This window comes from Schistocerca americana, chromosome 6 (genome assembly GCF_021461395.2).
Source record: "Schistocerca americana isolate TAMUIC-IGC-003095 chromosome 6, iqSchAmer2.1, whole genome shotgun sequence".
In the NCBI taxonomy this organism is placed as follows: Eukaryota; Metazoa; Arthropoda; class Insecta; order Orthoptera; family Acrididae; genus Schistocerca; species Schistocerca americana.
The window spans coordinates 19,002,480-19,019,861 of NC_060124.1; the positions used below are offsets into that span (position 1 = coordinate 19,002,480).

Below are 17,382 nucleotides of genomic sequence, written 5' to 3' on the forward strand. Positions count from 1 at the left end.
TTATATTATTTTTTTAACTACAGGGGAAGTGCAGTATAACAACTGAACGATTGCCAGTCAACGTCGTGGACAATAATACGTCGTTGAAGCCCGTTGTCAAGCAACAGCCTCTCCGACGCGAATCTCAGCGTTACGACAGACGTGTATCATTTATCGTTCCGAAACTAAGTAGTATGTTTCCTATTTCCTATTAGCAAGCAGAAATAAGAAAAATATGTTGTACACCCCGAACGTTTCAAAAGTTCATTTAATTTTAAAAATATCTATTCTTATTTTCCAAACTATTGAAAAAAATTTCTGAGCATTTGATTGAAACAAACGTCGCTGTAGAAAGTAACGTGCTCGTCGGGGATCTCTGCCAATAACATGGCAAATGTGAACAAGTCTCCCTGCTATTTTTTGCTGCCCACGTTTCGTTCGTCATCAATACACGTTCTTATGAGCAAAACGAGCATTCTTTGCTATCTGCTCAGGAACGATTGAGTGTACCCTGAAACATGACAACGAGTGTTGTGTTCCTGCGAACGGCCACCCACGATTCCTGTCTTGGTTTACGCAATTTGGTAGCCCAGTGGCCGTCAGGCACTCAAGGTTTCACGGTGCGGGCTCCCTGTGACTAACATTATTTACACAGAATTGATCGGAAAAGTCATTCTCCTTCGTACGTCTACTGTTTACCACTTTTTGATAGTTACACAGATACGTACTGTTACTTGCGATCGAATAGTAAGTAACAAGTTTGATGTATGGCCATTTTCCGGGAGAGTTACATAAATATTCGTTTTATAAATTGAGACAACTTTTTATTGCAGTAATCTAATATTTATTTACGTTCGAGACGCAATTCGCCTTTTGTATTAAGGCACCTTGAATGTAATTTATCTAAAATAGCACAGCACCGCACGTAAAAGCAACACTGAGTTATTTCAGAGGAATCCACTGAAGATGCCTTAATACAAAAGGCAAAACGAGTCTGAAACGTAAATACTCGTAAATGTAGAAGTGTAGCAAAAGAAAGGTGTTTGAGTTTGTAGAAGAACAGTAAACAGTCTTTCAATAATCGTGGGCAAAAAATTATCATTTGTCTCTATTTTTCAATAGCTCTTGCTGCTACAGGACTTAGGTCTACACACTTCTATGTTATTTCTACCGCCACAAAAATGTTGTCACACAAGCAAATGCGCCATGTTCCGAAATATTTTTTGCGTGGAACTGAATCGGTTAAAACAGAAACGAAGATAGCTTAATGACGGCTTTCGTTGCCGCCCTGTACGTGAACCACGATGTAGGCAGAGCGCCGGAGGTACTCAAATGAAGAACGAATCGAGCCTGTCATTAGCCACAGCACTTGTCACCGGCTGCCTCACTGACAATGACTAGACCACAGCCGCTGCGTTGGACCGCTCAATTAGTCTGATACACAAGCTTGTCAAGTTACCGACGAAGATGAGTGTGTGTCTCCTGCGTCGAGGTTGACATGAACAGTCTTCAAAGTTCCTGAATACATCCTCCTTATCATTGCTTATCTACATTTACGTTTCTAAAACCGGCGTGTGGTGTGTGGCGGAGGGCACTCAGTTCGCAAGAACCATTTCCCCCTTTCAGTTCCGTTCGCGTATGGTACCCGGGAAGAAAGACTCTCTACACACGCATGGTTAAGCTTACATTGCACTGATACTGCCACAGTGCTCATCCTACGCGATGTACTCTTCTGCTGGAGGACGTAACATGTTTCTTCAGTCAATTTGAAAAGACAAAAACAATATTAGAAACCATCAACTAACAACAGATGTCAGATCTACGTAGTGTAAGGTTGTCAACGAGGCCATAGTAACCTACATGCTATTCACGTAACCGATTCATCCAGTTGTCGAAAGCGTAACAAAGAAGTCACATTAACACACAGATTTGCGTCACAGCTAATGAAGTCTGGCAGTAGCTTCAAGGAAGATTTGCTTTCATACTAAGAACGATGTACAACACGTTCGTGTAGGACCGATGCTATTGCCAGATGCAAAGCGATTTGCAGTCAAAAAACACAATATGGTTATCTTTACATCTGGTTAAATTTGTCCACTATGTATTGAGCATGGACAACCCAGAGCTCTTGGAAGCCAAATATCGAATCGCAACACTGTCTGGTGAAATGCGATAGAAAGGAAAATACAGAGAGATGTTTACTAACTACGCAGTGGTTTGGTATCCATCTACTTACTATTGCAACCATTCATTTCCCTTTTATATCGATAGCTTTAGTAATCTTAAGATTCAGTTGGAAACAAACAGTGAGAACACATTTAAATATAACTCCACTGTAACTGCGAGATAAAGCGACAAGAACAATCGTTCCCAGACGTGTCAAGTTGTAACTCAAGAGAGAAATTTTGTTCGTGTTCATTAAATGGAATGTGGAAATGCAAAGAGTATTTTGAAGTCCAATGCGACGATTACGAAAGTATGTAGTAGTATCATAATTTTTCATACAGAATGAGATTTCCTTTTTTTATACCTATATGCCACCTAAATTATTTTCTGTATATTCTTGTTTCATTAGTCATTATGTTTTTTCTGTTATTACGTAATCAATGTTTGGTGTTATTTACACTTTTTTCATGCCATGTTAACGCAATAGACAGCACAGATGATAGTGTTGGCATATATCTTGCTAGTATACTGCCTATTATTTTCCTTTTAATGAGAGATATTGTATATAACTAACCAAGTGCAGAAGATGAAATTAAGAAATGTAATTGAAAGAAAATCAAAAAACAATTTCACAAGCTGCGACATTGTTGCGAATAAAACAGTGACCCGTATATACAATAAGTTTCCTATAATTTACGTCTATGGTCATAAACTTTTTGTAAACAGATACCAGTTTCGGTCTATAATGACCATCATCAGATCTGTTTTATAAAAACAAAGTCCTAATGTACTGCAGCCATAGTGGCATCATCAGATGCTAAATGCAGAATCAGCACCAGCACGTCAGATATATATAAATAACATCATATGCACGAGTAATGTTGTCAGCAGTACTAGTAGACGATGCTGGTGCTGATTCTGCATTTAACATTTAACGATGTCACTATGGCTGCAGTACATTAGGACTTCGTTTTTATGAAACAGATCTGACGATGGTCATTATAGACCGAGACTGGTAATCTGTTAACAAAACGTTTGTGACAATAGACGTAAATTAAAGGAAACTTATCAAAAAACAATTTATCAGACAAACTGAAGAGCATTTGTGATGAACAGTTTTTTATTTACTTACGAAATACCTTGGTGAATAAGCAACATTAATTGAAAAACAACAGCAAAAATTCTTATCAAAGATCTCCGCTGTAGTGACCATTCTTGGAAAAACTGAGACAGTAAAATGAATGGAATACTTTAATAACCAAGTGCGCCTACTATCTTTCCTATAGCGCTTTTATTTCGCCAGTCCATGTTTCGAAGCATACTTAACAGCGTGAACAGTGTTAGAAGATTTGATGTCATATGCAGCTGACACCAGCAAAATTCAGAGATACGCTTTACAGATATCGTAGTGAAGATCTTTCGATAAGAAACGAAGCTCTGTTGATGAAGTTGTGTTCCAAACTGTAAACATGCGTAGTTAAAATACTGAATAGACGGAAGTTACGGTGTTTTCCTCACAATGCGTACCGTTTGTCTATGACTTATTCATCTTATTTTCTGCTCCAACACAAATCTTCTAAGGTATAACTTTTTTGTTTGTTTCTTCGACTTCAGTGTGTCCCTATACTGTTCATCGGATTGCGATAAAAATGTAGCGACATTTTTTTGTGAATGCCCCTGAAAGTTTCCGAGGTGGTAAGAAACACATATCTCCCATAGAGGTGCGGACTGTGGGTGAAAAGTGGGTAACAGCAGCAAAACTCAGAGATCTCTGGAGCAACTACAGCCCAATTTTATTCGTACGTGACTCGTTGTCTGAGTATTTACTTCTACAAAACAAAGGTATGGTCGTGTGCCCCTACCACACCTAGGGTTGAGTGTGGCGGCGAGAAGCAGTTACATAAAAATATTCGCTAACGAGCGGTATTAGTATTGAATCTATAGTTTTTATTATAATTCTAAAAAAAAAAATCATCTCAAAACACGTAATTCGAAGTTGTTTACTTCTGCAGGTCTCAACTTACACTGATTATCGTTCGGGACATAAATTCCTAGCCACATAATAATACATCTAGGACTATACTTTGTAAACAGCCCACATTAAATAACCAAGTCCAAAAGTGTGTTTTCCTTTAAAATTGCTAATGAATATCAACTAGGTGCCCGGAATTAACATATTTATGTGTGTAAAATATCGTTTATGCACGTGGTATAAATTTGTAGCTTCATATCGTAGAGACTGGGAGGTGCTTACACAAGACAATCATGGTCAGAACTGAGGCCTATTAGGCTTGCAGTATATAAATTAGCGACGCTATAGTGCTAAATATTTACTGTACATATGGTAAATAAGGAGTTTACTAACGTAGTTGATGTTGATACAGCCTAAGTTCTGCGTCATTCTTGGTGGCTTCCACACGATCTCATGAAGAACCTGGTGTGCCATGAATGGAGCTCCAGTAAACTGTTGTATGAAGCCCCTCCAACAGAAATACAAATTTCTCTTACTATCTTTTACGCAGGGCTGAAATTGTATTATATTTTCCTGACTTTTGACACAGGATAATGCCCACAACATTTTTTTTTCTTTTTTTGCACGTGATGGTGACTGCTACCTAAGCGAGGAGAATTTCTAAAAAAAAAAAAAAAAATCTCGTGAGCAAACATTACTGTTATCAATTGTTGAATTTCCCCTGGTGGTGGAACACATACAATTAAACGCCCTTGAAGAAAGATTATCTTTTAAAAAAATAAATGTTAGAGTGAAGTAGCACCTGAAATTGACTTTAATTTATGACAGTTAAAATAAGCAGAGAATGACATAACCTTGGGGACTGAAAAGAAGTTAATGACACCAGTTAAGCCGTTTGTATAATATGTGAGAAAGCGAACATATGTACCGCGTGCGACACAGAGCTATTTTTGAAAAATCAAAAATCTCTTCAATGATGATATCTTCAAAAAATTCCTGAAAGGCATCATGTTATACTTATCACTCCAATATTCTTGCAGGTTTCTGATGGAAATTTTATGAAACAGAAAATACCATTTATTCGTCTTCTTACTGTTCCCATGTACCAAGCAAAATTAAGGATTTAAATGTATGTAATGTTAAGCGGGAGTTGAGAAATAAATAGACCTTGAATGCTGATTAATGTATCACATAAAGTTTATTTTTACGAATAAAAATAATACGTTTCATTTCATCTACATAGCCGACCTGTGTGTAAATATTTGACAGGCCTATGTGCTTAATTTATTATCTGCCGTCGAAACAATCATATATACAATATACGCTAATTAAATACACAAATATACATGAAAAGTTTTTTGTACAACAAGAATGACACTAGACACACACGTTTGCAAGAGCGAAAAATGCGTTAAACAATGTTCACGAACAAAAACGCAAATGAAACAGTTCCAGGAAAAAATAAACATTTTAATTACGGTAAAAGATTTGGTCATAGTTATCGTGTAGCATGACTGTACATATCACACAAGACCTTTTCACAAATTGTTAAAAATACATTATATCAATCTAAAAGCAAAAAAAAAAGTTAACACAGAGAAATTCATGAATTTCCTTCTCAGAAACATGTTTTGCATTGCCGTAGGTGATAGATATTTTCCCTTACATGATGTTTAACAGTAGTTAATAAGATACTGTCAGTGTTTTTACAAGTAAGACGATAAATAGGCGTACATTATCGAAGTCTCGATGAGACACAAAAAAATTTTATTTATGTCATGTTGTTTTATTTAGTGATAGCAACGATCTAGTGTTGAATGTTTAAATTAAGACAACTCTTCGTAGATAAACCGGAGTGGGATCAGATCAAGAATTAAGATTAATTTTGTGAAAAACAAGTATTTAACCTCGTCTGCATCCCTGATGAGACGCGTAAGTATCACAGACTGTTACAGCTACGTTATAAACAGAAATGTAATGATACAATGGTCTCCATTATGCGTTCTCGTCGTAAGAGGGACAAAAAAAGCAAAAATGAATTACACTGTGAAAAAAAGTTATCTAGAATTTTGGAAAAAGAGTTTTCTAGAATTTTGGGAAGAGTGAATGACTGTTCATGCTAATAAATATTATGGCGTAGTTCAGCTTATTCGCTTCTCTGCATGAGAAGCACAAATAAACTGATAAATGTGACAATGGGTAAAATATCGTGTCTTCCGCGCACGTCTATTTCATGACGTAAAGAAAGACAGTGATTTTAGTGGATAGGGAAATAAGTACAAACAGTCATGTAGAATATTCACAAGAGGAGGACTTAACACATAGACGTCTGTCAAACAGAACTACCTGATTGTCTTGAATGAAATTACTAATGATTTTACAGCGTGGAGCTGAAACTTTATTATGAAACGGATTTTACTGCACGCTTCAGAAGCGGCAAAAATTTTAGGAACAAGACTATCTTAAAGTATGATATCATACTATTACATAGGAACAATATCACGCTATAATTTTAAGAATTACTTATTACGCTAAGCGTTTCGGAATATCATCAGGATTCCAATACAACAACACAGTGAATAATTCTTACTGTTAAATATTCCGTCGACTATTGAGCTGACTTGTTCACAATACTGGTCCCTATGGCACCAACAGTCAACAAATATGGGCATACAACTTAAAAATATACGTAAATGTAGACACCTGATAATTGGAGGCCTCTAACAAAACGTGAAGCACTTTAAGTAATAGTGTAAATTATAATGTCAACCAATCGCTGTCCATTAAAAGCAACATGTATACTATTACACAGACCAGGCATACAAATGGTATCATCACAGGTTTCTATTCATTACCAAGTAATCTTCAGGTGATTTTAATACTTTACGTAGTAGCTAGTCAAACGAGTAAGTCCTGAGGGAGGCACACACTGATGATGGAAAAGTTAAGAACACTATCTTTTCACAGCATTTTTACTATGTCTATGTATATTTCGAAGTCGTAGTTTTCAAAATTGACAGTGTGCTTCCTCAACATGTGACCTCTACTACATAGTGGTATACGAAATAAAGCACCAAAATTCTGGCATGTTGACATGACACTGCAGTCAGTTGCATAGCAACTGAAGTCCTGATGATGAAATTGATACTTCTAAATGTGCACGGCGTAAAACCGCTATGAAAAGAGTGGAAGCTGATCAATTTATTCCAACGCATTGTTCGGCCAAGTATAGCAAGTAGAGCTAGCAAGAGAGAGCTGACGATATCGACAATAGTACCATTTGTGTGACCTGACACTGCATCGCTAAGACAAATACATAGAATCGTTTGCTACTGTAGTAACGTTTATGAAGGATTCGTTGTTACATTTTTAGAGATACAAACAACTTTCTGCGGAGGGCAACCACAGCTCACGGACATTGTGGGGAAAAAAAAAATACAAAAACAGTTAGCACTCAGTAACTATTTAAATTATCATGAAAAGTGAAGAATTATGAGGTATTTCCAAAAGTCGCATATCTGTATGAAGGTGCCTTTTGTCACAACTACTTGTTTCATGTCAGTATGGACTCATCTTCAGGTTTATAATGATTATATTTTCATAAGTGAGATGGACAATTATAGAGTCCCAGCATTCGGGAAGCTATCCAAGTTAAAAGTCAAACAACACCAGTTGATTGTCATAACAAAATTGAGTAAATAGTTTTTTGAGATTATCTACGAAGTTGAAATATGAATGACAACGGTCAGTAGTAGATGAGAGTCTGTCGTTAGGTCGATGACCGCTATAGACGCTTGACTGAACACGCTCTGACGCTGCTTCATGTCGCTAAACAACAATAATTCACTCATCCAAGATAGGAGGAAGGGCTCCATCGGTCGTAAATTTTTAATCTGTTTAAAGCAGATAGATTTCAGCCACTGTGTATCCGCGTTTAGTATAATTGTGTGCGAGTCATGACGACTCATTCTAAATAAAATCGGGCATGCATAGCAGTAGCAGCTGAAATCGATCTGCATTAAACACATTAAACGTGGGTGACCGATGCCGCCCTTCCTCCTACCTCGGATATTATTTAAAATGATCGTGTAGCAAGCAATTCCAGGTGGAAACAAAACTGAAGAATTCACTTGTTACAAAAAACTTTAGCGACGCCTTTCGGGCATTTCCCGTCATCAAACTGTCAGAAAAAAAACATAGCAAATAGAAATGCACAATAAAGTTATTTAACGACCTGAAGCAGTGTTGAGAGAGTGATCAGTTAGACTAATCGTACAAGGGTCGCAGACCTACAGCACGACCTTGTGTGGCAAGTCAAGCTATCGTTTGTGACTGATAGCATTCAACTGTTTTCTGTTCTACACACGACTCAACAACGCTTTATCTGTGACAGTCATCAGGTTGTCAAATTTAGCTCATGACGTTAAAACACTAAAAAGCATACAAACACGTGTTCAGTGTTTGAACATCGTGGGCTGATTGTAAGCGTAGGCTTCCGCGGCCATTGTCACAGTGCAACAAAATTCTTCTGGGGCTGTGACCACATTGTCATTATGTAAAACTTACGGCGTTTCGACCGCTATTGCTATCAGTAGCTAACTTCGACAGCCTGACGAGAGTACTGTCTCAAGAATCGCGTCGTGAGTGAGACGGAAAACAGTCGAATGCTATTATTACTGTAAAATATGAGAACTGCTACCTCACATCCTTATAATTAATTATATTCTAGGCAAGCTATTACAGAGGCATATTTCCGCTCTTGCAAAAAAGGGAGTCGTAATAATATGACAAAGTTTGTAACATAGCGGTGGTAAACGAAAGTCAATAAATAACGTAACAAAAATGTTAGGAGTATCACGGCTGTACCTAGCTGTGCCTGGAGGCGAGCACGGTGACGGGCTTGTAGATGGGCGCGGGGCGCGGCTCCGGGCTGGAGGCGGCCGAGCAGACGGGCTGCGGGGGCGGATGCGGAGGCGGCGGCACCGGCGCCTGCGGGTGCGGGTGGTGCAGCAGCGACGGCGCCGCCAGCGAGCGCAGCGTCGCGTAGAAGTCGTGGTAGGCGGCGGCGGCGGCGTAGCGCAGCGGCGGCGCCGCCACGTGCGGGGGCGGCACGTGCGGGGGCGGCGCGTGCGGGGGCGGCGCCGCGGGCCCGTCGGCGGCCAGCAGCCGCTCCACGCTGAAGGCGGACGCTTGCAGCGGCGTCGGCTTGGCCAGCGTCGTCGCCGGCGACGCGGAGGCGGCGGAGGAGGCGGCGGCGGCGGCGGCCGCGGCGGCGGCGGCCGGCACCAGCAAGCCTGCCCCGGCGTACGGGTAGGGGTAGCGGTGGTAGAGCGCCGCCGCGGGGCCGCAGTAGAGAGCGGCGGGCGACAGCGCCCACGGCGACGCGGGTCCGCCCCCGGCCGCGGCGGCGTACGGCGACGCGGCGGCCGCCCCCGAGTAGAGGCCCGCCGCCGCCGCCGCCCCCAGCACGACGGTGCGCTTGAAGGCGGCGAGCCGCGACCGCGACGCGGCCGTCGATCGCCGGCGCAGCTTGCCCGTCGTGCCGCCGATGAAGACGTCCTCGCTGGAGGGGTCGAGCATCCAGTAGTTGCCCTTTCCCGGGTCGTCGTAGTGGCGCGGCACCTTCACGAAGCACTTGTTGAGACTCAGGTTGTGCCGGATCGAGTTCTGCCAGCCCTGCTTGTTCTCGCGGTAGTACGGGAAGTTCTTCATGATGAACTCGTAGATGCCGTTGAGCGTGAGCCGCTTCTCGGGGCTCTGCCGGATGGCCATCATGATGAGCGCGTTGTAGCTGTACGGCGGCTTCTCGTTCTTCTTCTTCTCCTCCGTCTGTTTGCCCGTCTCCGCCGCCGCCGCGTCCTTGTTCGCTTCCTTGCCGGCGTCGCCGTGCTTGTCGTTTGCCGCCGGGGGCGGACTGGGGGCGGCGGGAGCGTGTTGGCGGCTGCAGTCGAGGGGCGGCGGAGTCGCACCGCCTGTCACGTCCAAGTCGCTACTGCACTCCGAGTCCGAAGCCGACAGGTCGGGCGTCAGGGCGAGGCGAGGGCTGCACGGCCGGCCACACGGCGACGCTGCCGTCTCTGGGAGGATGGAGCTGATGCTGAACGACGACTTGAGCGGCGTGCGGGCCATGACGGGCAGCGGTAGCGGTCCTTCCACCTTCACCATGGCTGCCGAGCCCCTACAGCCACATCCGTCTCCGGCACAGAGAGCTGGTCCCGTTTCCTGCTCCAGGGAAAATCTCGCGGATCCTCTGAACTGCCACGCGAACGCCGAGTACTGGTGATTCAGCGTGAGCTGCGAGCCGTATGAGTCACCAATTGGGCGCCGGCGTGAATGGAGCGCTAGCTCGCGTGCCTCTAGTTAATTGACTCAGCCAGCGAAGTAGCAGCAGGACAGCACCACAGCGGAGATCGCTACTGTGCGAGAGGCCTCGTGTACGGTAAGGAAGTAGCGAACGAGTCCAGTCTGCCAGCACTGTGCCAAAGTCTCGAAGAAACACACGCGGAACAGCTGCTTGCCTGTAACAGCCACGCTATTCCTAAAAACCACACGGTAGAATGTCACAAGATTGTTCGCTGAGAGGTGAGGAACAGTTGAGACGCGACGCCCGCGGCTGCTGTGTCTTGGCTGCGGAAGACCAGTCGCGCGCCGCACACTCTGAAGGGACGCGTGCGAGCGGAGGACGAGTGGCGGAGCTGCGTTGCTTCCTCTTCGTTCGCCCGCCGGCCTCCGTCTGTTTTCGACTCGGCCGCGCAACACAAAACGCTTGTTGGCCGGCAGCTGTGTGCAAACAAGAACTCCGGCCGACTTCCCCCCCCCTCCGCCGCGCCGCGGAACACAGCCAGTGCGGCGCCAGGCACCGCCCACCGGATCCCCGTCGCGTCCGCCCACCGGCCAATGAGGAGCGCCGGCCGGTGGCGGCGTGGTGGGGGAAGGCGCGGCACCTCACCGCCATCGGTCGGCGGCGCGGCGAACCGCGGCGCTGTTTGCGGCGACTCGGTGTCGGCAGAGCGCAAAAGATAAAAAGAACGGAAGGGGGAGAAAAAAAGGAAGACCAGGAGCGACCGGTAGCTGTCGGGAAGGACGGGTTGCGCCCCCCTTTTCCTCCTCCCGGCGTAATAATGGTGTGGCGGCCGCTCTATTAGTCTGGAAAACCCGTTCTGTGGTCCCCGTGGCGGCTGCGGCGGAGTTAATGGGGTCCGCCAGGCGCCCTTTCGGACTACAAAATATATGCGCCAGCGAATCCGACGCGCGATCGCCGGCGTATCGGTGTAAATCCCTGCCTAAATAGTGGCACATCAGTCTGGCGCCAACATTCGTCACCTTTGTCAGCTCACTGTAACAAAAGATCTTCACAGTGTTTCCGCTAGTAATTGGTCGGCTCAGGTGGCCGAACACCGATGCTGGGCATTGCTATCTTTGGTATTGCTGAGACTTGGATCATCGGATCTGCTCGCAAAGGCAGGAGCTCCCTCAGATCTGTGCTTTACGGTAATGTGACGATTAAAATTTGTTTCTTCATTCATCACCTATACTCACACTGTCAGCCGTCAGAGGTGGGAAGGGTACGTAATAGGAAATGCGCAACACGGCTAACGAAGTTCTAATGGCAAACACCAAATTTCTCTTATACAAATACATAGGTACCCACAGCCAGTGTCAGTCCCATTAAAATTCTTTTAGGTGTAGGCCTACTTCTGCTGTAACCTATAAACGTGCTCATCTTCATCATCATCATAAGACGTTCTACCTATTGGTAGGTTCCTGACTCCATTGCTGTACCCATTCAATCCTGCTTCGTAGTCTTTTCATTTCGTTCAGCATTTTTATTCTTCTTCTTCCTTTTTTTTCTGCCCTTCCACTGGACATGTTAGAATTACTTTTTCTCGGAGTATATGTCCCATCCAGTCTGCTTTATTTTTCTTAACCAGCTTTAGAAGGGTTCTTTGTTTCTTTACCCTTTCCGTTATTTCACTGCAGGTCTGTTCGTCCACTCATTTTATTTTCTCAAATGGTTCCAATGGCTCTAAGCACTATGGTACTTAACATCTGAGGTCATCAGTCCCCTAGAACTTAGAACTACTTAAACCTAACTAACCTAAGGACATCGCGACTGTAGCAGCAGCGCGGTTCCGGACTGAAGCGCCTAGAACCTCTCCGCCACAGCAGCCGGCTTTATTTTCTCCATTATCTCCAAAAATCACATCTCGAATACTTCTGTTTGTTTGTTTCTTCTTCATCGATGTCCAGTTTTCAAAGCCGTACAGTAGAACACTTTACACGAAGCATTTAAACTCCAATCTCGTTTTACTGCTTACTAAGCATTTCTTTTTCCTGCAGAGCTTGCTTTGTTGTTGCCAATCTTTATCTTATTTATAATTGCGAAGGCTTTCGGAGTTGGAGTCAGTTAACATGAAAGTTTCTGGGAGTGGTTCCGCGTCATAAAGTAAATAACTGTCACCGAAAGAACCCAAATTCGGCCTGTTTTATAGCAGCCTTCTTGTGCGAACCCAGAAGAACCGTATCGCTACCGAAACGTTAGTATCATCAGTGACATTTATTTACAATATGACGAAGTAGCCTACACAGGAAACATTCATGTTCATTTTATTACCTTTTCACTCGTGTAGTTGCCAGTTAGCATGCTCCTCAAATATCAGCGCGGTGCATTTCGTGCAATTAGACCTTCTATCGTTTCCACTTCCATATCTTCTTTGTCATTCAGTCTCACCATCTTTCTTTTCGTTGTGTCTATTTTCACCCTTCTTCAAGTCAGAATAATGTTCCTCGGAATGTTTTATATCCAAGTAGCACTCTGCCATTAGCAAACCTGATGCAATTGATCTTCGGCCTTCCTGCTCTTACTCCTTGCTTCTCTACTTCTAGTGCTTGCATTATCAAAGTGCAAAAGCACTCAAACATCCGTCGTTTCTGCTCTGTCACAATATTGTAGTCTCCGCTAGACTTAGTATCAGACTATATGCCCACGGTCCCACGCGAGATGTTTATTGGTGGTGCGGTGTTTCGTATAACGATAGTAAATATTCCCTCCAATTTCCCTAGCTTTTCTTTTTGACTGGCCTGCATACCATCAGATTTACATGCGTCGTCCTTTCTCGTGGATTTGGTTCGAGTTCCTGATGAGGCTCATATTTTCATGGTGTTAATGTACACTTGTTTTCCATTCTTAGCTTCACGCGAAGTAACCATGATCGCTGCGAAGTCGTGATCTAGGTACTGGTTCAAAAAATAATCTCAATTCTTGCTCATGTTTCTACGTTCTCGCTCCTGTGTGCCAACTCTTGAGTGAACTTCGTACAGTTTGCGTCCTGTACACAGTACTCATTGCAACACATTCAAATCTGAGGGTTTCCTTAGAAAACTTTCAGATTAAGCGCTAACGGGCAGCGTGAGTATTTTACCAAAGGATGTTTTAATTTTTATTTTATTTTTATTTAGACAGGGATTATGCTGTCCCCCATCGTTTTTTTTTCTCTTGTCTTATCCTTCCTAGTTCTTTTTCAGTCCATTCCTTTTCTACCTTCCAATTTTTAATATCATTATTTACAAATTTATTCCTTACCTGCGCTACACAATCTTTGGCTCTTCCTATGGTCTGCATCCATTATTCTCTCCTGTTGTTTCAGATAAGCAGTCGTGTCATGACGAATGCACAAAATGTATCTCGTTATTCTATATATCCTAACGATTTGCTCGATTTCTAAATTCTCTCTCTTATCTAGTTTTTTTCACATTTTATATACCATCGTATTTCACGTATTTCTCGTTGCTCACAGATCAAGTAATTCCCATGTTAGTCGTTATCATCGTTGTATATGCAAACAATCCTTATCGAGAATCAGGAATTTTTATAGAAGAACGAGAAGTTACGGAATCTGGAATAATCAGACAATTAAGTCACATCTTCAAAGGGCATGTGATTGCATCTATACGCTAAAGACAGAAAAGCGTGTTTAAGGATTGGCCATTAAATAATAGACAGCTGCAGCCTAGAATCAGTTGAAGAAATGACAGAAAAAGTCAACGTGATTGACAACGATTGCAATGTTCTACACTAGTGGTTTTACTGGTCACTGTAATCGTACTGGGTGTTGTGTGATGTCCTTAGGTTAGTTAGGTTTAAGTATTTCTAAGTTCTAGGGGACTGATGACCATAGATGTTAAGTCCCATAGTGCTCAGAGCCATTTGAACCATTTTTTAAAATCGTACTGTATAATCCGGATCTAGCTTTATACACTGCACGTTGCAGCTACAATTCTTGAGATGTCAAGGTCTTGCTACTCCTATTCCCTCCTACATAGCGATGAGGAAGAAAATGTTTGTGTGAATTTCCATACCACCAACAATTTTTCTAGATTTACTGTCACGGTATTTACTACAGGCCGTGGGTTGCGTATTCAATTCTTCGATTAATTTATTTAAATCATGGTCAGTTTTAGACAAAAAGTAATAACTGATGACACCACAGAAGGTACTGAAATGTATGTGGGTACATAACACTTTTAAGCACATTTCCACTTGTCGCAACTTCAATCATCCGTCCTTTTTTTCTGCCAATATGAATGTAATTCTAACCGGGGAACTATAGCTCATGACTCTCTGTAACTGATAGTTGCGACTGTAATTTTAACTGTTTTCATTTTCAAACACCTGAAAATGTATATATATATAACTTTCAGGAAACATTCCTCACACACAAATAAAGAAAAGATGTTATGTGGACATGTGCCCGGAAACGCTTAATTTCCATGTTAGAGCTCATTTTAGCTTCGTCAGCATGTACTGTACTTTCTACGCTCAATGGAGCACGTTATCATGATTTCATACGGGATACTCTACCTGTGCTGTGCCTTTACAAGTACGACACAACATGTGGTTCATGCACGATGGAGCTCCTGCACTTTTCAGTCGAAGTGTTCGTACACTTCTCAACAACAGATTCGGTGACCGATGGATTGGTAGAGACGGACCAATTCCATTGCCTCCACGCTATCCTGACCTCAACCCTCTTGACTTTCATTTATGGGGGCATTTGAAAGCTCTTGTCTACGCAGCCCCGGTACCAAATGTAGAGACTCTTCGTGCTCGTATTGTGGACGGCTGTGATACAATACGCCGTTCTCCAGGGCAGCATCAGTGCATCAGTGATTCTATGCGACGGAGGGTGGATGCATGTATCCTCGCTAACGGAAGACATTTTGAACAATTCCTGTAACAAAGTGTTTGAAGTCACGCTGGTACGTTCTGTTGCTGTGTGTTTCCATTCCATGATTAACGTGATTTGAAGAGAAGTAATAAAATGAGCTCTAACATGGAAAGTAAGCGTTTCCGGACACATGTCCACATAACATATTTTCTTTCTTTGTGTGTGAGGAATGTTTCCTGAAAGTTTGGCCGTACCTTTTTGTAACACCCTGTATATATGCGAGGCGTGAGGCATCGTGTATTCAAACTAACGCCCGCTATCGGCAAAAACATGTAGGGTGGGGTAGGTAGTTCTATCAGATCCATGAAATCCAGAAAATTCAAAGAAGAACGGCGCGTTTTATATTACCGCGAAATACGGGAGAGAGTGTCACTGACATGATGCAGAATTTGGGGTGGATATTAAAACAAAGGCGTTTTTCGTTGCGGTGGAATCTTCTCAGGAAGTTTCAATCATCAACTTTCTCCTCCGAATGCGGAAATATTTTGTTGACGCCGACGTACATAGAGCGAAACTATCTTCATAATAAAATAAGGAAATCAGAGCTCGCACGAAAGATATAGGTGTTCCTTTTTTCCGCGTGCTTTTCGAGATTGGAACAATAGAGAATTATTGTGAAGATGGTTGGATGAACCCTCTGCCAGACACTTAAGTGTGATTTGCAGAGCATAGATGTAGATGTAGATGGAATACTCTACAATCAGCATGCTTAAAATTACAATCATAGCTGAGAGTCTAATACAAATATATTAACAGCCATCATCGATATTTATCATGTTCAATTAATTTCGCAAATGCTGTTGAAACTATTAGCTGAATGTAACAGTTTTTACGAGACTTTATGACTGAAGAGTAACTTTCTGCGCTAGAAAAGGATAGCAAATTAAATAATGTAATTGACTTATTTAGAGGATATGACATGATTACGGCAGAAAAGTACGTGGCAAATACAGCTTTTTTTAAAATTTTGAGGGTGGTTATGATACGAAATATTCATTCTTTGATGCTGATTACACCTCTGTGTGTTATAACGTTCCTCCATTCAAGATAAAAGTCCTCAGTACGTGATGTTAAAAAAATTCATTTTTTCTGTCTCCAGAATTTGATTTTAATGAGGCTACTGACCTTTGCTGATTGTGAGTACGATTCCAGCTGTACCGCACAGAACATAGACGAAGAGGCAAGAGATAGTGTTTAATATTTCAATGATTGAAGACGAAACGGCCAGTCTGAGTACGTAATAGTGAGCCGAGATATCGTTTTAGTACTTTGCGTGGCGTGTCCGGTCAGATGTAAACGATCAAATGGCAATGGTAACCGACACAAAGACACACGTCCCACTGCAGTTCTTCTATTGCCGCCATTTTTAGGCTCGATACACGAGCGAGTAACAGCTGCGCGTATTCGAAGCCAGTGCGCAGCGCCAGAAATCGTTTCAGTACACATACGACGACGTTGCAGCGATAGTTGCGCAGTAATAGTGGATTAGATAGCAGCCGATATGGATGTAGCCAATAGAAGCTGGGGACGTGGCTACCATACAAAAAAGGAGCGATTACACTGGACAGGTTGAAATAACAGAATATGTTTTGAAGTGTTACCACTGAATGCAGATCTGCACATTAAGATGAAAGGGCTCCCTCCCCCATTCACTGGTTAGTGCTACTTCAAGTTTTGAATGGCCGTATTCGAGCAAAAAACGCCACCACTAGAACATAAAATCAAAGTAATTTAACAGTGATGCTAACCTATGCCACTTCTCTCCTGATATGATTTCGCGTAAAAAACCCCTCACAAAACGTTCCAAACATCTGAACCCTCGTGACTTTCTTCTAATTCTTAAATTGGCACCCCTTCTAAGATATGTCCCATGTTTCTTCGCTTTTACAATGAATAATTCCGCATCCAAACCGACTGTACCCGTGGCGAGATGGAGGCAGCCGTTGCTAGCGTTGTGTATACGTCTGGGCTGCCCAATTCTCCCACAACTACTGCTGCTTCGGGGCGATCCGCAGCTGTGGTTGGCCTGCGCAATTC

General features: G+C 42.8%; 1 protein-coding gene across 1 annotated transcript; it reads right to left on the reverse strand.

Annotated features, from left to right (window-relative positions):
- Window positions 1-5,296: 5,296 nt before the first annotated feature.
- Window positions 5,297-10,836, reverse strand: LOC124619681 (fork head domain transcription factor slp2-like). Its single transcript, XM_047146225.1, has one exon. It carries the CDS (start codon window positions 10,280-10,282, stop codon window positions 8,984-8,986), a length of 1,299 nt encoding a protein of 432 aa, XP_047002181.1. The 5' UTR covers window positions 10,283-10,836; the 3' UTR covers window positions 5,297-8,983.
- Window positions 10,837-17,382: the final 6,546 nt, after the last annotated feature.